Source organism: Gavialis gangeticus, unplaced genomic scaffold (assembly GCF_001723915.1).
Source record: "Gavialis gangeticus isolate Ggan-Ray unplaced genomic scaffold, GavGan_comp1, whole genome shotgun sequence".
In the NCBI taxonomy this organism is placed as follows: Eukaryota; Metazoa; Chordata; order Crocodylia; family Gavialidae; genus Gavialis; species Gavialis gangeticus.
In genome coordinates this window covers 34,540,845-34,559,954 of record NW_017729001.1, presented here as the reverse complement: position 1 = coordinate 34,559,954, position 19,110 = coordinate 34,540,845, and the positions used below count along the sequence as shown (strand labels likewise).

General features: G+C 61.5%; 1 protein-coding gene across 3 annotated transcripts in view; it reads left to right on the top strand.

Moving 5' to 3' along the window:
- Positions 1-19,110, top strand: part of TTC28 (tetratricopeptide repeat domain 28) — a 296,592-nt gene that overhangs the window by 248,523 nt on the left and 28,959 nt on the right. For all 3 annotated transcript variants that reach the window (XM_019507357.1, XM_019507358.1, XM_019507359.1), the window contains exons 5-10: positions 3,944-4,451; positions 13,624-14,965; positions 15,667-16,190; positions 17,245-17,354; positions 17,496-17,625; positions 17,848-18,066. In XM_019507357.1, coding sequence (XP_019362902.1) covers positions 3,944-4,451; positions 13,624-14,965; positions 15,667-16,190; positions 17,245-17,354; positions 17,496-17,625; positions 17,848-18,066 — 2,833 coding nt within the window. The remainder of the gene's footprint in view (positions 1-3,943; positions 4,452-13,623; positions 14,966-15,666; positions 16,191-17,244; positions 17,355-17,495; positions 17,626-17,847; positions 18,067-19,110) is intronic.

Here is a 19,110-nt window from a genome sequence, read left to right as displayed (position 1 = left end):
ATTCCTGGATGCTTTTGGTGAGCCATGGAGGCTTGTGTGCTCTCCTGCTCCCTTTGATCCTTGTTGGGATTACCTTCCTTTGGGTTTGGAGGATCGTCTCCTTAAGGAGCGACCACTCTTCTTGGATGCCTGGCTTTGGCAGGCCAAAGTTCTTCTCCCAAGCTCAGGTGGTCTTTGGCAAACCCACATTCCCCACGCGAGTGTTTCCCTGTGCCTGGGAGCGACGGTGGATTCACGAATTACAAGCCCTGGGAATGAGCTGCCCCAGTTGCCCAGATCTCTCCTTCACCCGCTGCACTGGTCCCCAGGCCCGGGTGCTTCCTGCGGGCTCCCTCTTGGGATCTCTGCAGCAGGGCTCGGGCACGGCTGGGATGTGCCTCCTCTCCAGCCTTTGAACCCGATGCTGCTGAGGTCGGCAGCAAACAGGCCCATGGGTTTTGTCCGCAACCCTGCAAGGCCGTGGGGCAGGTACAGGTTCGTTCTGCTGGCATCAGAGCCACTAACCACGCACGGGTGGAGAGAGTGGCCTGGCTCTGCGGCGCACCGGAGGCCACTGTCCCAGAGATCGCAGGAGCCCCTGTGCATGTGCCTGTGGTGCGGTTGCAGTGCTCTGGGATCTGCACGCGTGTTTTTCCCATTGGGCTTAGGGTGTGGATGCAATATCGAGCTGCTTTCAATAGAAATTAAACGTCCCTAAGCAGAAACTCCCCCCCCGCCTCCAGGTCCACAGCAGCCTCGGCCCAGGCTCCATCGCCCCGCCCTGACGGAGCTGCAGGATCTTGCTAGCAACTGCCAAGGAGTTACTTCACTGCATTGCCTGTGAACCCTGTCCAAAGAGCCAGACCTCCTTCGCGCTGCGGTGAGGCTTGCCCGAATGGACGGGGTCTCGGCCCTGCTCCGCGCGGGGCTGCAGCTGCACGTGGGGAGCAGGCTGGGTCGCCCAGTGACAGTGGCGGGGAGAGCCGGGGCCTCCTCAGCCACCCCCTCTCCCGAGGTCATGAGCGCCTGCACCTCCTCAGCCGGCTGCCTGGGGCCAGGTCCGTGCCCAGAGAAATTACGATTCTGCTGGGACCTTTCAGCTTTCGTTTAGCTCATTGGATGCCAGACTCTTGCTAACGGCCTAAAACGTTTCAGCACAGGGAGGAGTTGCGGCAGTCGGGGGTGGGGCCAGGTTTGGTGTTCAGTGGGGAGGCCCGTACAGACCCACGGACGCCGAGCATGAAGACCCCCTCCCTCTGTGCCCTGCGGCTGTATCGGGCTGTCCTGCCCGGAGCGGTCTGCTGAGCCAGTGTTGTTGCAAGCGTGAGCCCTTCCTCCGTGAGGGGCTCGCTCGGGTTCCTCCTGGGGGGAAGGCCCCGTGCCGGCTCTGGTGGAGCTGCGTGCCCCCGGGCTGGCAGAGCGGCCAGGTCGGCGCAACTCACTGCAGTGCGAGCGAGGGCAGGTCGGGGACGCCTGCCAGCCTGGCGCGAGTCACAGCAGCCAAACAACGTACCCCTGGCTCCTTCCAGCGTGTGTGGAGAGCGCTAACCCTGACCGCCACGGGGCTACCAGAGCCCGCTGCCTCCCCACCCCTGGGCCAAGGCATCTGCACTGCGCCCCGGTCTCCTGGGCTGGCAGGGACCCCGTTGGGCTCCAGCTGGGGCCTGTGAGCAAGCCCGAGGCCTCGTCATCTGCCTGCTGATTCGCAGCCTCCCCGGGAAGCTGCGGCGTTTCCCCCGGTAGCTGCAGCTCAGCGGCGTGCGCTGCTCGGGCATTGCCAGTTGTGTTGCACCAAGTTCATGTGCAGCATCAAGTGAAAAAATGAAGTTGTTTTAAATTCTGGCAGTTTTTATGGTATAATTAAGATGCTTAAAAGGATACCTCAGGGAAAGTAAATGCAGCTTTGCTATTTATGGAGCTGGCCGAAGTAGAGCTTCTTGCCAACTTTCATATCTTATGACCTATAAATTGCGTTTAATAGCTAATCTGTCGCCTCAGCTTCTTGTATCAAAAAAGCTGGTTTCTTTATTAATCTGCTAATTTGCATCCACACAGCACATGTACAGACCCTTGGTTTGGAAATGGTGCTGCTTTAATGGTGCCGAGTATGGAAATAATTTATTGCCTCCGCCCTCAGCCCTTCACTCGGCCCATAGATCTTCCTGACATTGCATTATTCTTCCAGCTGGGATATAATTTTAATAAAAATAATCATTAGGAAGGCTCCTTCGGGCGCAGCTTCAGAAGCCCTGGACGTCGGGCTGCTGCGGGGAGGCGGCAGCTCCCGGTAAGAGCAGTAGGTGACAGCAGTGGAGCCAGCTCTGCTGCAAGAGGATGGTCCATCTCGTGTCCGGTGGTACACGGCGGCATGGATGCCCGGGGAGGGGCAGGGACGGAAAGGATCCCTGCCCCACCCATTGCACGTGTCCAGTCCAGGAGCTGGGCCCTGCTGGCGGAGGGTAAATCAGGAAGAGCGTAGATTACCCAGGCGAGCAGGCTTCGCCGCCCCGGTGCCAGGCTGCCAGCGGGAGAACAGCGTTTGCAAGGCCTGCCCTCAGCTCTGGGGGAGACACGGGCTTGCCTGGGGAGGGAAAAGCAGGCTCTGTCCCGCTCCGGTGGCTCCCTCGGGGACAGCCCTGGCACATCCCTGACCCAGGGCAAGGCACTCGCTTGGGGCGGCTGGGAGTAGCGCATGGTTTGGGGCTCGGTGCTGAACCGGGCCATCAGAATAGTCGTGTCAGGGCTGCCCATTTGGGGGTTTTCTCACCAAAAACACCCGAGGGTTGGTTTCATCAAGAACAAAGCCGTTCCTTCCACCCGCCGGGGACGCTTGTTTGGGGGGTACGTGTAAGGAAGGCTGGAGGAGCCGTGGCCTCACACTGCGGCCCAGCGGCTGGGGTCTTCAGCCAGGGTGTGGGAGCACCTCTCGCCGCCTGAGGGATCTGCGTCCCCGTCTCCCCCCTCCGAGACAGGCAGCGGGCGTCCGCAGAGCGGTGCTCTCAGCCTCTGCTCTTGCATCCCGTCCCTGCCGCACGGACAGTCTGCAGGCACCTTCTGCAGCTTCAGAGCTGCCCTTTTTTCAGTAAATAAGTAGTTCATCACATCTAAATCATCTCCCAGCTCCTTCTCACGGCGCCAGCACCTGGTGCTCCCAAGCTCCTCTGAGCAGCCGCAGGGCACAGCGCCCTGAGTGCAGGGAGCCCGGGAGCGAGGCAGGCGCCAGGGGAGCCTGGGCACACCGAGATGTCTTGACAGGCTCCTGCTGGCTGGCTGGGCAGTGGCCTTGCCGGCTCCACTTCAGAGGTCATCTTGCAGCCATCTGCAGTGCCCCCGGGCCTGGGAGCGCTGCCGTGCTGCGCGGCATGTGGGAAGCCTCGGGTCGTCCAGGCCCTGGTGCGGGGTTGGTATGCCGGCTGCGGCTGTGCTGAGGCATCAGCTCTATCTAGGACACGGCCCCCGCACCTGGCGCGGTGCCTGACTTCTGGGCCTGGTTGTCCCTGCCAGGTGGATGCAGAGTCCTGCTCCCAAGCACCCTTGGGGCGGTCGGGAGGAGAAGCCGAGTTTCAAGCACTGTCCTCTTAAACGGCAGGTCTGGTCTGGTCTGGTCTGGTCTGTTTGGGTGGGAACAAGCCTGGATCCCTAGCTTTTGCCCTTCGAGGATAAGGGACCCCTCTCCCCTGCCCTGATTTGTGCCTGCTGCTGGTGGGGACTGGTGCAAGGGTGAGACTGGAGCAGCCAGGATGGGCGCTGGTTGCCAGCTGTGCCTCTGGGTGAGCAAGTGGGGCTGGAGCCCAGGCAGCAAGGACAGCCCTGGCTCAAGCCCAGAGCAGACGACTGGGGTCCAGCAGGCCTCAAAGAAGGTTGCGGGGGGTGACTTCCCCCCAGCAGTCCCAAACTTACCTTGTCTGAGAAGCCCTCCTGGTCCGTGCAGCTGCTCTCACGCTTCCCTCCTCTCTCCCCACAGGCAGCATCCTCGGCCCTGAGCAGCCTGGGCCACGTGTACACAGCCATCGGCGACTACCCCAACGCGCTGGCCAGCCACAAGCAATGCGTCCTGCTGGCCAAGCAGTCCAAGGACGAGCTCTCGGAGGCCCGGGAGCTGGGCAACATGGGGGCAGTGTACATCGCCATGGGGGACTTTGAGAACGCCGTGCAGTGCCACGAGCAGCACCTCGGCATCGCCAAGGCCATGGGCAACCAGCGTGAGGAGGCGCGCGCCTACAGCAACCTGGGCAGCGCCTACCACTACCGGCGCAACTTCGACAAGGCCATGTCCTACCACAACCACGTGCTGGAGCTGGCCCAGGAGCTGGCCGAGAAGGCCATCGAGATGCGCGCCTATGCCGGGCTGGGCCACGCTGCCCGCTGCATGCAGGACCTGGAGAGGGCCAAGCAGTACCACGAAGAGCAGCTGCGCATTGCCGAGAGCCTGCAGGACCGAGCCGCCGAGGGCAGAGCCTCTTCCAACCTAGGTAAGGCCCCACCTGCTGTGGACGTCGGTCCCCGCATGCTCGGGCAGGAGGGTGCAGCTTGCAAGCTCTGTTCCCCTGCGGCAGATCTCTGCTTTGCAGCCCCGGGGGCACCTGGGCCAGGTCCAGGCAGAGCCAATCTGCCAAGCCTGTGCAAAGAGTAGCAGCATCGGAGCAGCACCCACTCTGTCTGCCTCTCGCTGTGGGGAGCAGGCCCCTGAGTCCTGGCCTGCCCTTGCTCCGGGAGGGAGGGTTTTAACCAGGTTGGAGGGGACCCTGCCCCATGGCAGTCGCTTCCTGCCCTGGGAGCCCCTGCCAGGGGCAAAGCTGTATCCCAGCAGCAGACCCCTTCGTGGGACCTTGTCTGCCCGGCAGCCGGGGCTGCAGCTGGGGTAGTGGAAGGCCCCTGGCCCGCTGGCCACCCCGGAAATCCCAGTGCTCGCAGGCTGCCCCACACTGTAAATTAGCTTCTACTTCTGCCTGGCAGTTGGCACTCGGTTCATTTGTAGATGCTAATTGTGCGCTGATGTTATCAGCAGCAGGTAATTGAAATGGGCTTGATGAATTGCTTAATTTCTTTTAATAGCTGAGTCTTCAAGAGCTGAATGAAGAAGATAAGGTGAACGGGAGAAAACACAACAGCCCAGCTTTCCAATTAGCGCCTGGCCTCCTTCCTCCTTTACACAAATTACGGCAAATGTGTGAGGCTAAGCGGGTTGATGAGGCAAGGGGCCCACCCCTGAGCCAGCCCCCAGCACCGATAACATTTCTGTTAGCACAGCAGGGGAATGGGGGTGCCACTGGGAAGCCGACATCCCCATGTGTTTGTCAAGGGATTTAGCAAAACACCCGATTGCAGCAAAGAGCTTATTGTAGCTGCGTCTGCTGCAGGCGCAGGAGGAGGTCCCAGCTGGGGGTCAGCACAGGTGGGGGCCGTCTGCCGGGCTGTGCTGCCTGACGGCGAGGAAGGAGAGGCGAGCACCGTGCAGCGAGACCTGGGCGTTCAGCCGGCTCTCCAGGGCAGGGCCCAGAGGAGGGGGGTGTGCTTCCCGGGCTCTGTGGCCAAGCCCTGCCCTTGGCCCGGAGCAAGCTCTCGGCTCTTGGCCATGCCCCTGGGCTCTGCTGCCTGCCGGAGGGAGGCACTCGCTCCCTGCTGGGTTTGTCGGGGCAGTTTAGGGGGTCTGTTAGCTGTGTACCTTGAGCAGCTGAGACCTCGGGCCTCAGCCGGCATGGGTTGTTGTGGGGACATGGCACGGCCCCGCAGAGCTCGCGGCGCATCTCCGGGGCGGGAGCAGGTGAGCTGGCAGGGAAGGGAGGACCGGCCCTGCTGCTCTCAGCCTGGCAGAACTTGTGCCCTCACTCGCCCGTGCCCCTGCCTGCAGGAGCCCCAGGCCTGCGACCGAGATCCTGCTGCCCGCGCAGAATCAGGGTTGCCAAATAGCCGACTGAGGGGCCTTTCTTGTCCCTCGCTGGGGCCTTTGGCACCTTCTGGTTCGGTCGCTCAGAGCCAGCAGGCAAACTGCTGGCAGGGAAATGCGGTGGAGCGCTGGGCTGAGCTGCTCTCTGCACGCAGGGTTTCACTGCAGCCACTTTGTCTCGTCCCAGGAGGAGCCCTGCGCTGCTGGGAGGCACTCGTGCAGGCTCGCGCTCTCTTCCGAGGACCTCCCGCATGCTCGCTTTGGTCCTTTGTGCGCTCGCCACTTTGCCAGCTCCGGGCCCACCGAAGCCACTTGGGATTAGGAAACTCTTCTAGCTGAGATTATCGGTCTCGCAGCCGCTTTGTCCTCAGCAATGCTTACGTCGTCTGATTCCAGAAATGTTTCTGGAGGATCATGGGCAGGGCGGCGTGCAGCGGAGAATGTTTTTCTTTAATTGGATTGAAGCCGAAATGTAACTTTGAGCCAGTAATGCTGACTCAGCCACTCCTTACTCGACTTCAGAGCGGCTTTCCTAGCTTCTGCGCACAGGGGCTCACGTTTCAGCCGATACTCGAGTTGCGCCTCGCTGTCCTCGGCTCTGCCAGAGTTGAGTTACGCTGAGAAAAGAAAACGTGCGGTTCTTGTTGAGAAAGTCCATTAATGCCATTTAAAATGCATCCAGTCCCAATTAAGAAGTCAAGTCTTAATTGTCTTTCATCTAATCCACATGTAAAACAAAACCTCATCAAAATAACCACACTGGCAGGCAGAAATGTCTCTGACTGTGTGTTTCTGAGCCAGGATGTCAGAGTTGGCCTCTTTGCTGAAACAACAGAAATTCTCTGTTTGCATTTCCCTGATTGAGATGGAAGGCTCTCCTCGCTGCATTATCTAATGCCGAGCGAGACAGAGACAGAATATAACATAGCCCAGCTGCTGGAGGGCTCTGCAGGGAGATATAATATGCTCTCTGACTCAGTAAGCAGAAGGTAATGGACTGAGGGCAAGTCGCAAGTTATCAAGCCCTTCACAACAAGGAGAGCTGGAGTTTAACCAGAAGTCTCAGCCTGTCAGCCTCCGCAAAGCAGATGGTGTTTTCCAACGGCACGGCCCCATCTCGAGAGCTGGCTTCTCGGCCCCTGCAGCTCAGAGCTCGGCTTCCGGCCGCGTCGACGGGGCACTTCGTCTTATTAGCAAAAGCCGGTTTTCAGTCTTCCATAACGGCTAATGGGTGCTCAGCGCCGGCTGAGGGAACTTCTGCTTCCTCTCATCGGCTTCCCACCAAGCCCGGCGTAGGCTGCTCGTATTGCTGTGCAAAGGGAGGAATGTACGTCTCGGCCTAGGCCTGGCGGCTCTGCCGTATTTGCAGAGAAGGAGATGAGGAAAATGAGCTAAATCCCTTATAGATAATCACTGCAAATCCCAAATAGCCTTGGAGAATGAGCTTGGAAGTAGTGTGTGCGTGAGCTGGGCGTCACCCGTGGGACCCCCGGCACGTCCACACGCACCTCGGGCAGGCAGCAGGTGCAGCAGGTTTTGCCCCTTTGCGTACTGGGCATCTCGGCCCCTGCCCCTGCCAGGATCGTGCATGTCCGTGGGGTGGGGCGGGGTGGGAGTCCCTCCAGGTAGAGAGTTTGCAGGTTCGTTTTCCTCAGATAAGTGTCAGGATCCCGCATGAAGGCACTAAATACGCTAGCTCTGCTTTTAATCGCCAGGGGACGGAAACCGCAACTGCAGCGAAGTTGCAGGCGGCGCTGGCTCTGTCTGAAGAGGCACGGCAGCGAAAGCTGTTGCTTGTCAGACAGACACTTGCTCCTCTTGGAAGAACAGAAACGACACTTGGAGAGGCAACATCTCACGCTCATCTTTAGCCCGCAGACTTTTTAACCATTTGGGGAGTCACGAGCATGGAAACAAGTGTCTAATTCGGGAATCTTCTCGGGCACCTTTTGAGCATCTGAATATATAAAGAACAGGGACCTGCTATGTTGCTGGGGTAGAGTTAGACAAGTTTTTCTGTGCAGGTCTGATCACAGCATGGTGTCTATTGGCTATCGTGCCAATTTTCCCTGAAAACCAGTTGTTTTAGTGGTTAGTTTTCCCCTCCCCTGGCTTTCCTGGTGGGTGCAGATCTACATTTTGCACTTCCTGCCCAAAAAATTAATTTGAAAAATCAGTTGTGGTGCAACTGCAATAAGCAGTGGATGAAGATAGTTACATGACGTTAGCCCAAGTGCCCGGGAGCTCGGCAGACTGCTGGAAGCAGGGCTGCGTGTCCCGTGCTGGAGGCTGAGCCACCTGCAGTCATTCCCGTGCCAGCTGGATGATGTTTAGGTTTGTGAAATACCTGCTAGGAAGTGGAGTGAGGCTCAGGCCATGATATTAAATAGGTGACTCGCATGGGAGAGATTTGCTGACCAGATGCAGCGTCGGGTGCTGGCAGCAGGGAAGGATTCAAACCCGGTGTGCGCACTTCTTGGGGAGAAGCAGGAAGGTGTGATGTTAGCATGCCCCTGCACCCCTTGGGAAGGGTTTATGGGGACAAGGGGCTGCACTGCTTACAGCTGTAGAGAGGCCAGTTAATGAGGAAAGGTACCAGACTGGGAGTCGGAAACTAGACAGGCCAAAGGGCAGCGACCTGTGGGGCTGTGAGTGCCCACAGGAAGGGCAAGGCCGGCATGCCCTTGAAGGCGGCGTGTCGCGCAGTTGGCAAGGAGAGAAGATCCTGAGCAGTCGCGTGGCCTCGGCGCTTTGACAGCTTGTCTCCTGTGTCTCCTTGGCTGCGGCTTTGCTGAAGGAAGCTGCTTGCAGAGTCCTGAAGGATCAGTTGCAGGGAAGTGCCGCGCTTTCCCAGGCCGGGCGGCCTGACTTGTGCCCTTCGGTGTCGTCTTTGGAGATGGGCAGGATGTTTTTTGGCAAACAGTCAAGCTGCAGTTTCAGGTGTCCTGAAATCCTGTGGGAATTCAGCCGAAGTTACTGGATACTTTCCCTGGGGCAGGGGAGGAACGCAGTGAGACCGACAGCCTGGCGAGCGCTGCAGAGCATGGCGGCCCCCGTCCATCCCACAGCTCAGGGCTTGAAGTGCTCTCCCGAGCTGAGAAAGGCCTTGCTGGTCCCAGTCGCAGAGGGTGAGCAACTCCAGTCCTCCGTACTGGTCCCAGAAGTGTGGGGCGAGCTGCCCCAGACCTCCTTGTCCTTCCTCCCTTGGGGCGCTCAGCCCGTCCGTCATGTCTCGTGCAGGCGGCTCTGGCTGTGGTCAGGCTGGCCAGCTGCCTGGGACCCCTTTGAAGTACAAGCTGACAGCGTGCGGGTGACTCAGCCCCTCGGTGTTTGACGGGACAGTGCACTGCTGGCGGCTTCCTCCTGGTGCGACTGGCTTGGAGGGCAGACAGGCTGCCACTGGCCCGTGCGGCGGGATGTGCCGTGGAGCAGGGGCTCGGACGCTGGTCCCCCGCACCGCTCCATTGCCTGCGTGGCTTTGCCTTGGCCTCTGTGGCACATGGAGCCAAGCTGCAGACTGGGGCAACCCAGTGCATTGGCTCCCATTGACCCACAGGCCTCAGTTTCGGCTGCAAAGGAAAGCAGAGCGAGAGCGGGTATCCCTGGCGTGCGGGTCTGCGTCTACCTGCACCCTCCTGAGCTGAGCCTGCAAATCGCATGGGGCATATGGCTTTCCCCCAGCCTGATGAGTGGGAGGGTGCAGGGCAGGGCGCGTTGCTAGTAGGTGTGAGGGCGAGTCTCTCCCATGCGGTAGGCGCTTCAGGGGCTGCTGCCTGGGCCCAGGAGCTGCCAGGGTTTTCTGCCCTGAGCAGCCTCCATTTCCCAGGCAAGAGCAGGTTGCTTGTGGGCAGTTCTGCCATTGGAGCAGCTACTTCCCCTGCCCCGAGCCTTTCCTGGAGACGCCTGCCGTTGAGGGAGTCAGGACAGGGTTAGGGCATCACGCACTTGTTTCTGTAAGTTCCCTGATGCCTTTTACCGCCTGTGTTTTCAAGTGTGCCAGAGCTGGGAGGGGTGTGCCGTGTGACCGGGCTGTCTCCCAGCCTGGTGCTGCATGCAGTCATCAGCCTCCGCGTCCCGATAGATGCTCTGGGACGTGTTGTTCTGGTCCCGGAGGGGAAGCCCCAGGCCCTGCAGTTTGCAAGGCACTCACTGATTGCAGAAGAGCTGAGCACAGCACCGGGGCACAGGAATGGGGGCAGCTAGGGATGAAATGGGGACTGACTATGGCTGGCTGCACTTCAGAGGCACCTCCTGCCACTTGCATGGCAAGACCAAGTCCTGATCGCCAGGCAGACGGGGACCTCTCTCTGAAAACCTTCTCCCCTCCCGTAGCAGGACAAGCCTTGGTCATTTCTGAGACTTATCTCTCCATTGCAAGTGTCACTGTGATGCTTTCCCCGTGCTTCCTGGGAACACCAGCCTGTCCCGTGCTTGCTCTGGACCCTGCGGTGCTGGAAGGCTGTCCCGAGCTCTCTGGACGCTTCAGGGCAGTCGCCCAAGTGCTTCTGAAAACCCCTGGGATTCACAACAGCCCCAGATGGTCTTTTGCTGTTCCTCGTTCTTGCCGCTGTCCTCGGCTACGGCTGCCGTGCTGGCACCCACACTGGGCTCCGCTGCCCTGGGTGCAGGGCAGGTGGAGAGAGGTGCATCCTGCTGCAGACTAAGACTATGGGGAGCAGATGTGCAGAGGGGCATGGGGCTGGCCCTGGCAGAGCCATCTGGGGCAGCAGCCTGGAGCCAAGTGGCCAGAGCTCGGTGAGCGGGGAGACACGAGGATGCAGCGGGGGAGAGCAGGGGTCCCTGGAGCTCGGATGGGGGCAGGGTGTGGAGAGGGAGGGGACGCACCTGGAATCGCCAGCTCCCGTGCGGCAGGTTTGGCCTCGTTCGACACGGCTGCACCCTGCCCTTCAGCCGGGTCAGTCTGGGAGCTGTCTGCCCTTGGTTTTGCAAGCCCCGGAGACATGGCTGCGGGCTGCAGCCCCCGTCTCCTCCCTGACTGCACTCTGCTCTGTTAGGGCTGGGTTTTATTCCCAGGCCTGACGTGTCTAGGATTAATGAGGCATTTATGCTGTGTGAAGAAGCGATTTACGAATGTGCTTTTACCTCCAATGAGCCTCATTGATGAGTTCATTAACGCCCCGCAGCAGCCACTCCGGTGCAGGATGATTGGTGACTGCTCTCTCCAGGCTGCCGCGCTTTGGTGCGGCGCTCCCCGCCGAACCGAGCTGTCGCGCGGTGACGTGGGCAGGCGCGGGCTGAGACCGGCCTGAGGCCCGTGTGGGGGGCGGCAGGGCGAGCATGCGGCTGTGGGACGTTAGCGCCCACGCGGGATGCAGGATGCTCCTGTGGGCACGGGGTTTGGAGCATGGGCGCAGGGAGGGTCCCTAGGCAATCGGGTGACTTGGAAACAGTGCGTGTAGGCCCGGGTGTGGACGTATGCGCGGACAATGCCAGAAGAGTCGCCCGTCTCCAAGCAGAGTAATGATGCACCCTGGAAGCCCGGCCCCGAGGAACTGGCTTGTGTGCGAACGAAGCCCGGGCCTTTGGGTGATATGGCGTGTTGGCCCCGCTTGTGTCCGAGGGCTTGTCTGGGATCTCTCCCACCCATGCAGGCCGTCCTGCCCCGGGCCCGTATTCAGTACCCTGCTTAGTGAGAACCGAGGCAAAGCGTTCAGCTAATTTTAGGCCGCCCCTACTCTCCCCCATCCAAGGCTCCACTGCTGCTCCCATGGTCCCCTCCGCGTTCAAGTCCCTGAGGTCTTCAGTCACCAGCTGGCTTCGCCGACGAGTTTCCCAAGTTTGTCCTTTTGACTTCAGAACCCTCAGAGGGAGACTGACCCGGGCTATCCATCGCCTCCGGTCGGCTCTGCAGCTGAGGACACGCTTTGCCAGCCTCACGTTGGGAGCGTCTGGGTCCAGCCATTCGTGGTATTTTTCTGTTGGTTTCTGTCCCGCAGGAAGGGGAACTCGCCCCTGCTGCCTTCTAGCGCGGCTGCTTTTTGCAGCTTCGGGACGGATCTGGGAGAGAGGCGATTCCCCGGTGCTCGGTGCCTCTGCCGTGTTAGCAAGGGCAAGCGCAGGCGGGGCTCTGCCAGGTTTTCCCTCGAGGCTGCCCCGTTCGGAGCAGTTGGCGAGGAAGGGGACTGTGCCCCCAGGCTGGCCAGGGACTCGTGTGTCATGAGGCTTCTCCCACCAAGTCTGTAAGCTGCCCTTCCCAGGGAGCTGGCGTGTCCAGCCGAGGGCTGTGATGGGGTGAGTACCTCTCCCCCGCCCAGCACCCACCATGTCCAGCCGTGTGGGGCAAGCAGTGCAGGGCCCTCCTGTCCCTCCCAGGCGAGCTGCTGCGTGCGGCTCGGCAGCGTCTCGCGTTAGCCCAGACAGGGGGCTGCATTTCCCACCCTTCCCGTGACCACGTCACAGCGGGCTTGCTCTGGGGAGGTCACTGGCGTGGCCAAGGCCCCCTGACCCCAGGCGAGGGACCCTGCGGCAGGGCCGGGCGGGTGTCTGGCGCTCACACCCGCACCTCTCCCATGAAGGCTGTGGATGCTGCGGTGTCTCTGCTCCTTGCTTTGGCTGTCAGACTGGAGACTGTGAGGCTGGAGGGTGCAGTGGGGGGACCCTGGAGGCTGCGCCCCAGGTCCCAGAGAGGGCAGGGCAGGGCCGGTCCTGGTTTCCTGTGGGCACCCCGGGGTCCGAGGGTTGGCCCAGCGGGAACAGGGCCCTTGGGACCGGAGTAACGGGGTCGAGGCTGCAGGGTCTCAGTGTCCCAGGGCAGGCAGAGTGGGAGAGGACTGTGGGGTGACTGGGAAAGCAGTGGCAGGATGGAGGGGATCTGGCAGGGCTGTGCGGGGCGCTGGCCTGTCTGGAGAGCCCTCGGCTTAGACCCGTCCGCGTGTTCCCATCACGGTGGAAACGAAGCGGAGAACGGCCAGCAGCAGCCAGGGTCGTTAGCTGAACCCCGTCACAGCAGAGCTTGCAACTGGCTCGCTTTGCTGGGAGCACGGCAGATCCAGCCAGAGCCCTTCATGCTCCCCTGCTCGGGGGGTGCAGTGCGGCACAGATTTAACAAATGAACCTGCGAGGCCCCAACAGCCTCGACAAAGCCAATTCCAGCTGCTGTGTTGCAGCCCCGCTTGGGAGGCCGCCTGTCTGCGTGTTGTGTGAGCGTGGAGCCGAGGGCGTCAGGGACGGGCTGCCCGAGTGCTGCGCCCATCCGCAGGCAAGCCCAGGACCCCAATGCCGCCCCCCGTTTGCCTTCTCGCAGCTGCTGTGCTTCTGCCTGAGCTGCCGCAGGCTCCAGGCTGTAGCCTGCTGGGGCCGTTGGTGGAGCAGGCACAGACGAAGCACCTGTCCCTGCTTCCACCATGCCTCCCTGCCCAGGGGTGTTGCCCCTTCCCCGGGGGCTGCCTGCTGGCTCTGGCACTGGGACCTGCTGCATCTGCTGTCCTGGGTCTGTGCCCCGGGGTCCTGAAGCCCTGCACTCCAGGCTCCCAGTTGCGCTAGCGGGATCCTCGCCGCCGCCTCGGTGCTGCGGTTCCTCCATGCCAGGGGAGCGGCGGTTCTCCCCTGGGTGTGGAGGGCAGGGGCTAGCCCAGGTGTGGCACTCCAACGCCTGGCTGGGAAGGGGAGAGGATGGGCCCTGCAGAGCACCAGGGCGTGCGGGTAGCCGTGGGTCATGCTGGGGGGCGGTTCGGGGACTAAGCCTGGTGCTGCAGGGAAGCGTAGCAATGGTTTCAGCTACTCCTGTTGCTTTGCAGGGATAATCCACCAGATGAAAGGCGACTACGACACTGCATTGAAACTGCACAAGACCCATCTGTCTATCGCCCAGGAGCTGAACGACTACGCTGCCCAGGGCAGGGCCTACGGCAACATGGGCAACGCCTACAACGCCTTGGGCATGTACGACCAGGCGGTGAAGTACCACCGGCAGGAGCTGCAGATCTCCATGGAGGTGAACGACCGGGCCTCCCAGGCCTCCACGCACGGGAACCTGGCGGTGGCCTACCAAGCTCTGGGTGCCCACGACCGGGCCCTGCAGCACTACCAGAACCACCTCAACATTGCCCGGGAGCTGCGGGACATCCAGAGCGAGGCCCGGGCCCTCAGCAACCTGGGCAACTTCCACTGCTCGCGCGGGGAGTACGTGCAGGCTGCCCCCTACTACGAGCAGTACCTGCGCCTGTCCCCCGAGCTGCAGGACATGGAGGGCGAGGGGAAGGTCTGCCACAACCTGGGCTATGCCCACTACTGCCTGGGCAACTATGAGGAGGCGGTGAAGTACTATGAGCAGGACCTGGCCCTAGCCAAGGACCTGCACGACAAGCTGAGCCAAGCCAAGGCCTACTGCAACCTGGGCCTGGCCTTCAAGGCTCTGACGGACTTTGGCAGGGCCGAGGAGTGCCAGAAGTACCTGCTGTCCCTGGCCCAGTCCTTGAACAATTCCCAGGCCAAATTCCGCGCCCTGGGGAACCTGGGGGACATTTTTGTCTGTAAAAAGGATGTAAACGGTGCAATAAAGTTCTACGAGCAGCAGCTGGGCTTGGCCCATCACGTCAAGGACAAGAGGCTGGAGGCCAGCGCCTACGCAGCCCTGGGCTCTGCCTACCGCATGATACAGAAGTGCGACAAGGCTTTGGGCTACCACACGCAGGAGCTGGAGGTGTACCAGGAGCTGGGGGACATGCCAGGCGAGTGCCGAGCCCACGGCCACCTCGCGGCCGTGTACATGTCCCTGGGGAAGTACACCATGGCGTTCAAGTGTTATGAGGAGCAGTTGGAGCTCGGGCAGAAGCTGAAGGACCCCAGCATCGAGGCCCAGGTCTACGGCAACATGGGCATCACCAAGATGAACATGAACGTCATGGAGGAAGCCATCGGCTACTTCGAGCAGCAGCTGGCCATGCTGCAGCAGCTCAGCGGCAATGAGGCGGTGCTGGACCGAGGCCGGGCCTACGGGAACCTGGGGGACTGCTATGAGGCGCTGGGGGACTACGAAGAAGCCATCAAGTATTACGAGCAGTACTTGTCAGTAGCGCAGAGCCTGAATCGCATGCAGGACCAGGCCAAGGCCTACCGGGGCCTGGGGAACGGGCACAGGTAACCAGCCGCAGGGCCTGGGGTTGAGAAAAACACAGTGGAAGCAATGAGTGACGTGCCCAGGGTGGTGCTTCTGTTCTGTGGGGCGTGCGGTGCTTTGCATGGACCCGTGTCACGTGCGGTACATAGGGCACATGCTCCCCACATGGGTTGGTACCAGGGAATTGGCCCGAGACGTGGAAGCGAGTCCATGTGCTGGACATCCACGCGTACACAGCACGAGGGGGGGCACTAGTGCTTGGGTGTGAGTAGGGAGGTGTGTGCACATGCTGTAGGAGCAGTGTGTGTGCGTGTAGGGCTGATTGCACAGGGGACACAAGATGCATTGGCTGTGGGCACAAGAGGTGTGTGCACAGACGCACAAGATGCACATCCACGTATTTGGGCATGTCCTGGGGCTCATGCAGGTGCCCGGGGTGCACGGGCACGTGTTTGGGGTGGGGTGGGGGGGTGTAGAAGGGGCACAGCGGGAACGGCGGTGCTGGCTTGGGGCTGAGGGCAAGGCTGCTCGAGCTCTGCTGTGGCCCCGATGCAGTGTGCAGTGGAGCTGCTGCGGCCCTTCTGGAAGCAGAGGGGAGGCCTCCCTCCCAGTGCCGGCTGCAGGACACCCGGGCAGTCGCCCCATAGCCCTGGTGGGGCAGGAGGGTGCAATGGGTCCGTCCTGGCCCGGATGCAGGGTGACGTGGCTGCTGTCCCCGCAGGGCCATGGGCAGCTTGCAGCAGGCGCTCGTGTGCTTCGAGAAGCGGCTGGTGGTGGCTCATGAGCTGGGCGAAGCCTTCAACAAGGCGCAGGCCTACGGGGAGCTGGGGAGCCTGCACAGCCAGCTGGGGAACTACGAGCAGGCCATCTCCTGCCTGGAGCGCCAGCTCAACATTGCCCGGGAGATGAAGGACCGGGCCCTGGAGAGCGACGCGGCCTGCGGCCTGGGGGGCGTCTACCAGCAGATGGGCGAGTATGACACGGCGCTGCAGTACCACCAGCTGGACCTGCAGATCGCTGAGGAGACCAACAACCCCACGTGCCAGGGCCGGGCTTACGGGAACCTGGGGCTCACCTACGAGTCGCTGGGCACCTACGAGAGGGCCGTGGTCTACCAGGAGCAGCACCTCAGCATCGCTGCCCAGATGAACGACCTGGTGGCCAAGACGCTGTCCTACAGCAGCCTCGGGCGGACGCACCACGCCTTGCAGAACTACTCGCAGGCCGTCATGTACCTGCAGGAAGGTAGGCAGCCCGGTGCCCGCGGAGGGACAGGGCGGGCAAGGGGCATCGGGGTGGAGGGCGGAGATGGCTGAGAGGGTGGCGAGAGAGCGTGTGCAAGCGTGTGCTTGCACGTCATAGCTGTGATGCCAGGCTCTGCAGCTGCCAGCATGCTCCACCCTGGCACTGCCCTGCTGGCAACCAAGCCCCACGGGCTTTTGTGCGGTAGCTGGTCGAGGCTGGCAGAGCCTCGCAGAGGAACCAGCAGCAGAAGTGGGTCTGCAGCTTCCTGGGAACCTTGGGACTAGCTCGGCCTGAGTCCTGACCCCAGCAGGCTTCAGCCGACCTGTCCTGGACACTTCCTTCCCGGGTGACTTTCCAACCCGGGACAGGGCACAAAGGTTGTATGTACCAGGATCCGGCTCCCGTGGCCTCGGAGCCAGCTCCTCCTTCTTCAAGGCGTCGAGTAGGAACAAGACCTGCAAACCCGCGCTCTCCCAGCGTGCGTGTGAGTGGGGCGGTGAGGCAGACGAGGGCAGAGAGCGTGGTCACGTAGAGTGGCCGCAGGGAAGGCAGCCGTTGCCTCGGCCAGCGCGGAGCCTCTGCGGCTGCAGCGCGGCCCAGGCCCGAGCAGCGTCAGCTCCTGGTGGCAGCAGCGCGATGGAGAAGGCGAGCCGAGGGAGCTCTGCCGCAGACTGATAGATTAATTACTCCAGTTAGCCTGGATTTCCTGGAATTGACCTTGGCAGCATGCCGGTGTGCCGAGGGGATTTCAGTTCAATTGGCGATGGTGGGGAATGAAACGCGGCCCTGCAGCGCTGCTCCCCGGGGCGCCCCACCTGCTGCTGCCTTGGGGACAACAGCAGCAGTGCCACCAGAGCCATCTCCAGCCAAGGGGAGACGGGCGATGGCTTTGGTGACACTAGTCCGCCCAGCATCAGAGCTGTGAGATGGAGGCCGTGTGCCACGGCCTGTGGCAGGGGGGGACATGAGACACCTGTCTCTGGTGCTCCCTCCAGCCGCTGCCCCCAGCCCCACTGCGCTGTTCGGGGTCCCGCTCACTCCGCTTCCCTTCCAGGCCTGAGGCTGGCGGAGCAGCTGGGCCGCAGAGAGGACGAAGCCAAAATCCGCCACGGCCTGGGCCTCTCCCTCTGGGCGAGCGGGAACCTGGAGGAGTCGCAGCACCAGGTAGGCTGTGGCAGGAGATGCTCTCATCCCCTGCTGCGCGGCTGGGCTTCGCCACTTCGGGGAGACCGTGGCCCTGTCCAGCTGAGAGCACGTTGGTGCCGCAGGGGCCGAGGGCATCACCAGGTCCCTCTCCCCTCCCAGCTCTACAGGGCATCTGCACTGTTTGAGACCATCCGGCACGAGGCGCAGCTGAGCACTGACTACAAGCTGTCGCTCTTTGACCTGCAGACGTCGTCCTACCAGGCCTTGCAACGGGTCCTTGTCAGCCTGGGTAAGGGGGTCGCGGGAGCGGGGCCGAGCTGTCTGCTTGCTCTGGGGTTTGGCCTCTGCTCCTGAATCCCATCCCTCCCTGTGCCTCAGTTTCCCCACCTGTAACCTGCGGGTGGTTCTTCACAGGGCCCTGTTTGGCTAGGGCAGTCGCTGCTCTGCTCCCTCTGGGCTGTACGGGGGCTGGGCCCAGCTGCCATCGCTAACCTGCTGCTCTTCTTCTCAGGCCACCACGATGAAGCCTTGGCCGTGGCAGAGAGAGGGAGGACAAGGGCCTTCGCGGATCTGCTGGTGGAGCGTCAGACGGGGCAGCAGGACTCCGACCCCTATTCTCCAGTGACCATCGAGCAGGTCCTGGAGACGGTGAATGGGCAGAGGGGACTTGTTCTCTACTACTCGCTGGCTGCAGGCTACCTGTACAGCTGGCTGCTGGCCCCCGGGGCAGGTAAGGACCCTCCGTGAGCTGGAGCCGGTTAGAGAGCCCTGCAAAGGTAAAAGCCTCGAAATCAGAGCCGAGATGGGAGCCTGCGGCTTTGTGCCAGCCGAGGCCCTGGGTTGTGGGCACCACCGTCTGCTCCCACTGGTGCTGATGGAGTCTTGCCTGTATTTTGCCACTAAATCCTTATTCCTTTGGCTTGGCAATAGCATCACGGTGTCTCTTCTGACTGCTTTTCTCTGCCCTTGCCCCCACAGCTCAGCTCGCTGAACAGAGACGAAGGCTCGGCTCTCACTGGGAATTAGACTTAATCTTGGTGGGTTTTGTAGGAGCTCAGTTGCAGGGATGAGGAGTGAATGCAGCCTTTGTCACCTGTGCGCAGGGACCGGCAGCTGTGTGGGGAGCTTCCTTTCATCCTTTATCTAATATTACCACGAGGAGGAAGAGAATAGGATCATCTGTGTGTGTGGGATCAAGAGGCAGCCGGGCTCAGGGGATGGGTAATGGGATATGCAGCCCCCCGCCTTGAGGGCAGTGCATTGAACGCCGGCCTCGGGGCCCAGCTCGTCCCCGCTGTAGCTCCTTCCTTTGTTGTCACTGGGGCTCCTGCAGTGAAGGACTTGGTCTCCAGACAGTAGAGAGTGAAGGGCGTCTCTGCTGAGCACTGTCGAGAGGGATGGGGGGTCTCAGCTCAGCGCGTTCTGGGCAGCCTCGTCAGAGAGACCCAGGGCGGAGGCGGCACAGCACCAGGTGCTCCCACGGCCCTAGAGAGGGGGTCTCTCTAGTCAGGGCTGAGCAGCTGGTGGGGCTGTGTCTGGGCAGGCTCACACCACAGCACCCGGCGGTACCCGACTCTGGGCACCGGGTCCATCAGTCTGGCATCCCAGCAAATGTGGTCCCCATCTTCAAGAAGGGGAAGAGGGAGGACCCGGGTAACTATAGGCCCGTCAGTCTTACCTCAATCCTGGGGAAACTCTTTGAGAAGATCATCAAGGAGCACATTTGTGATGGGCCGGCATCAGAAATGATGCTCAGGGGCAATCAGCATGGATT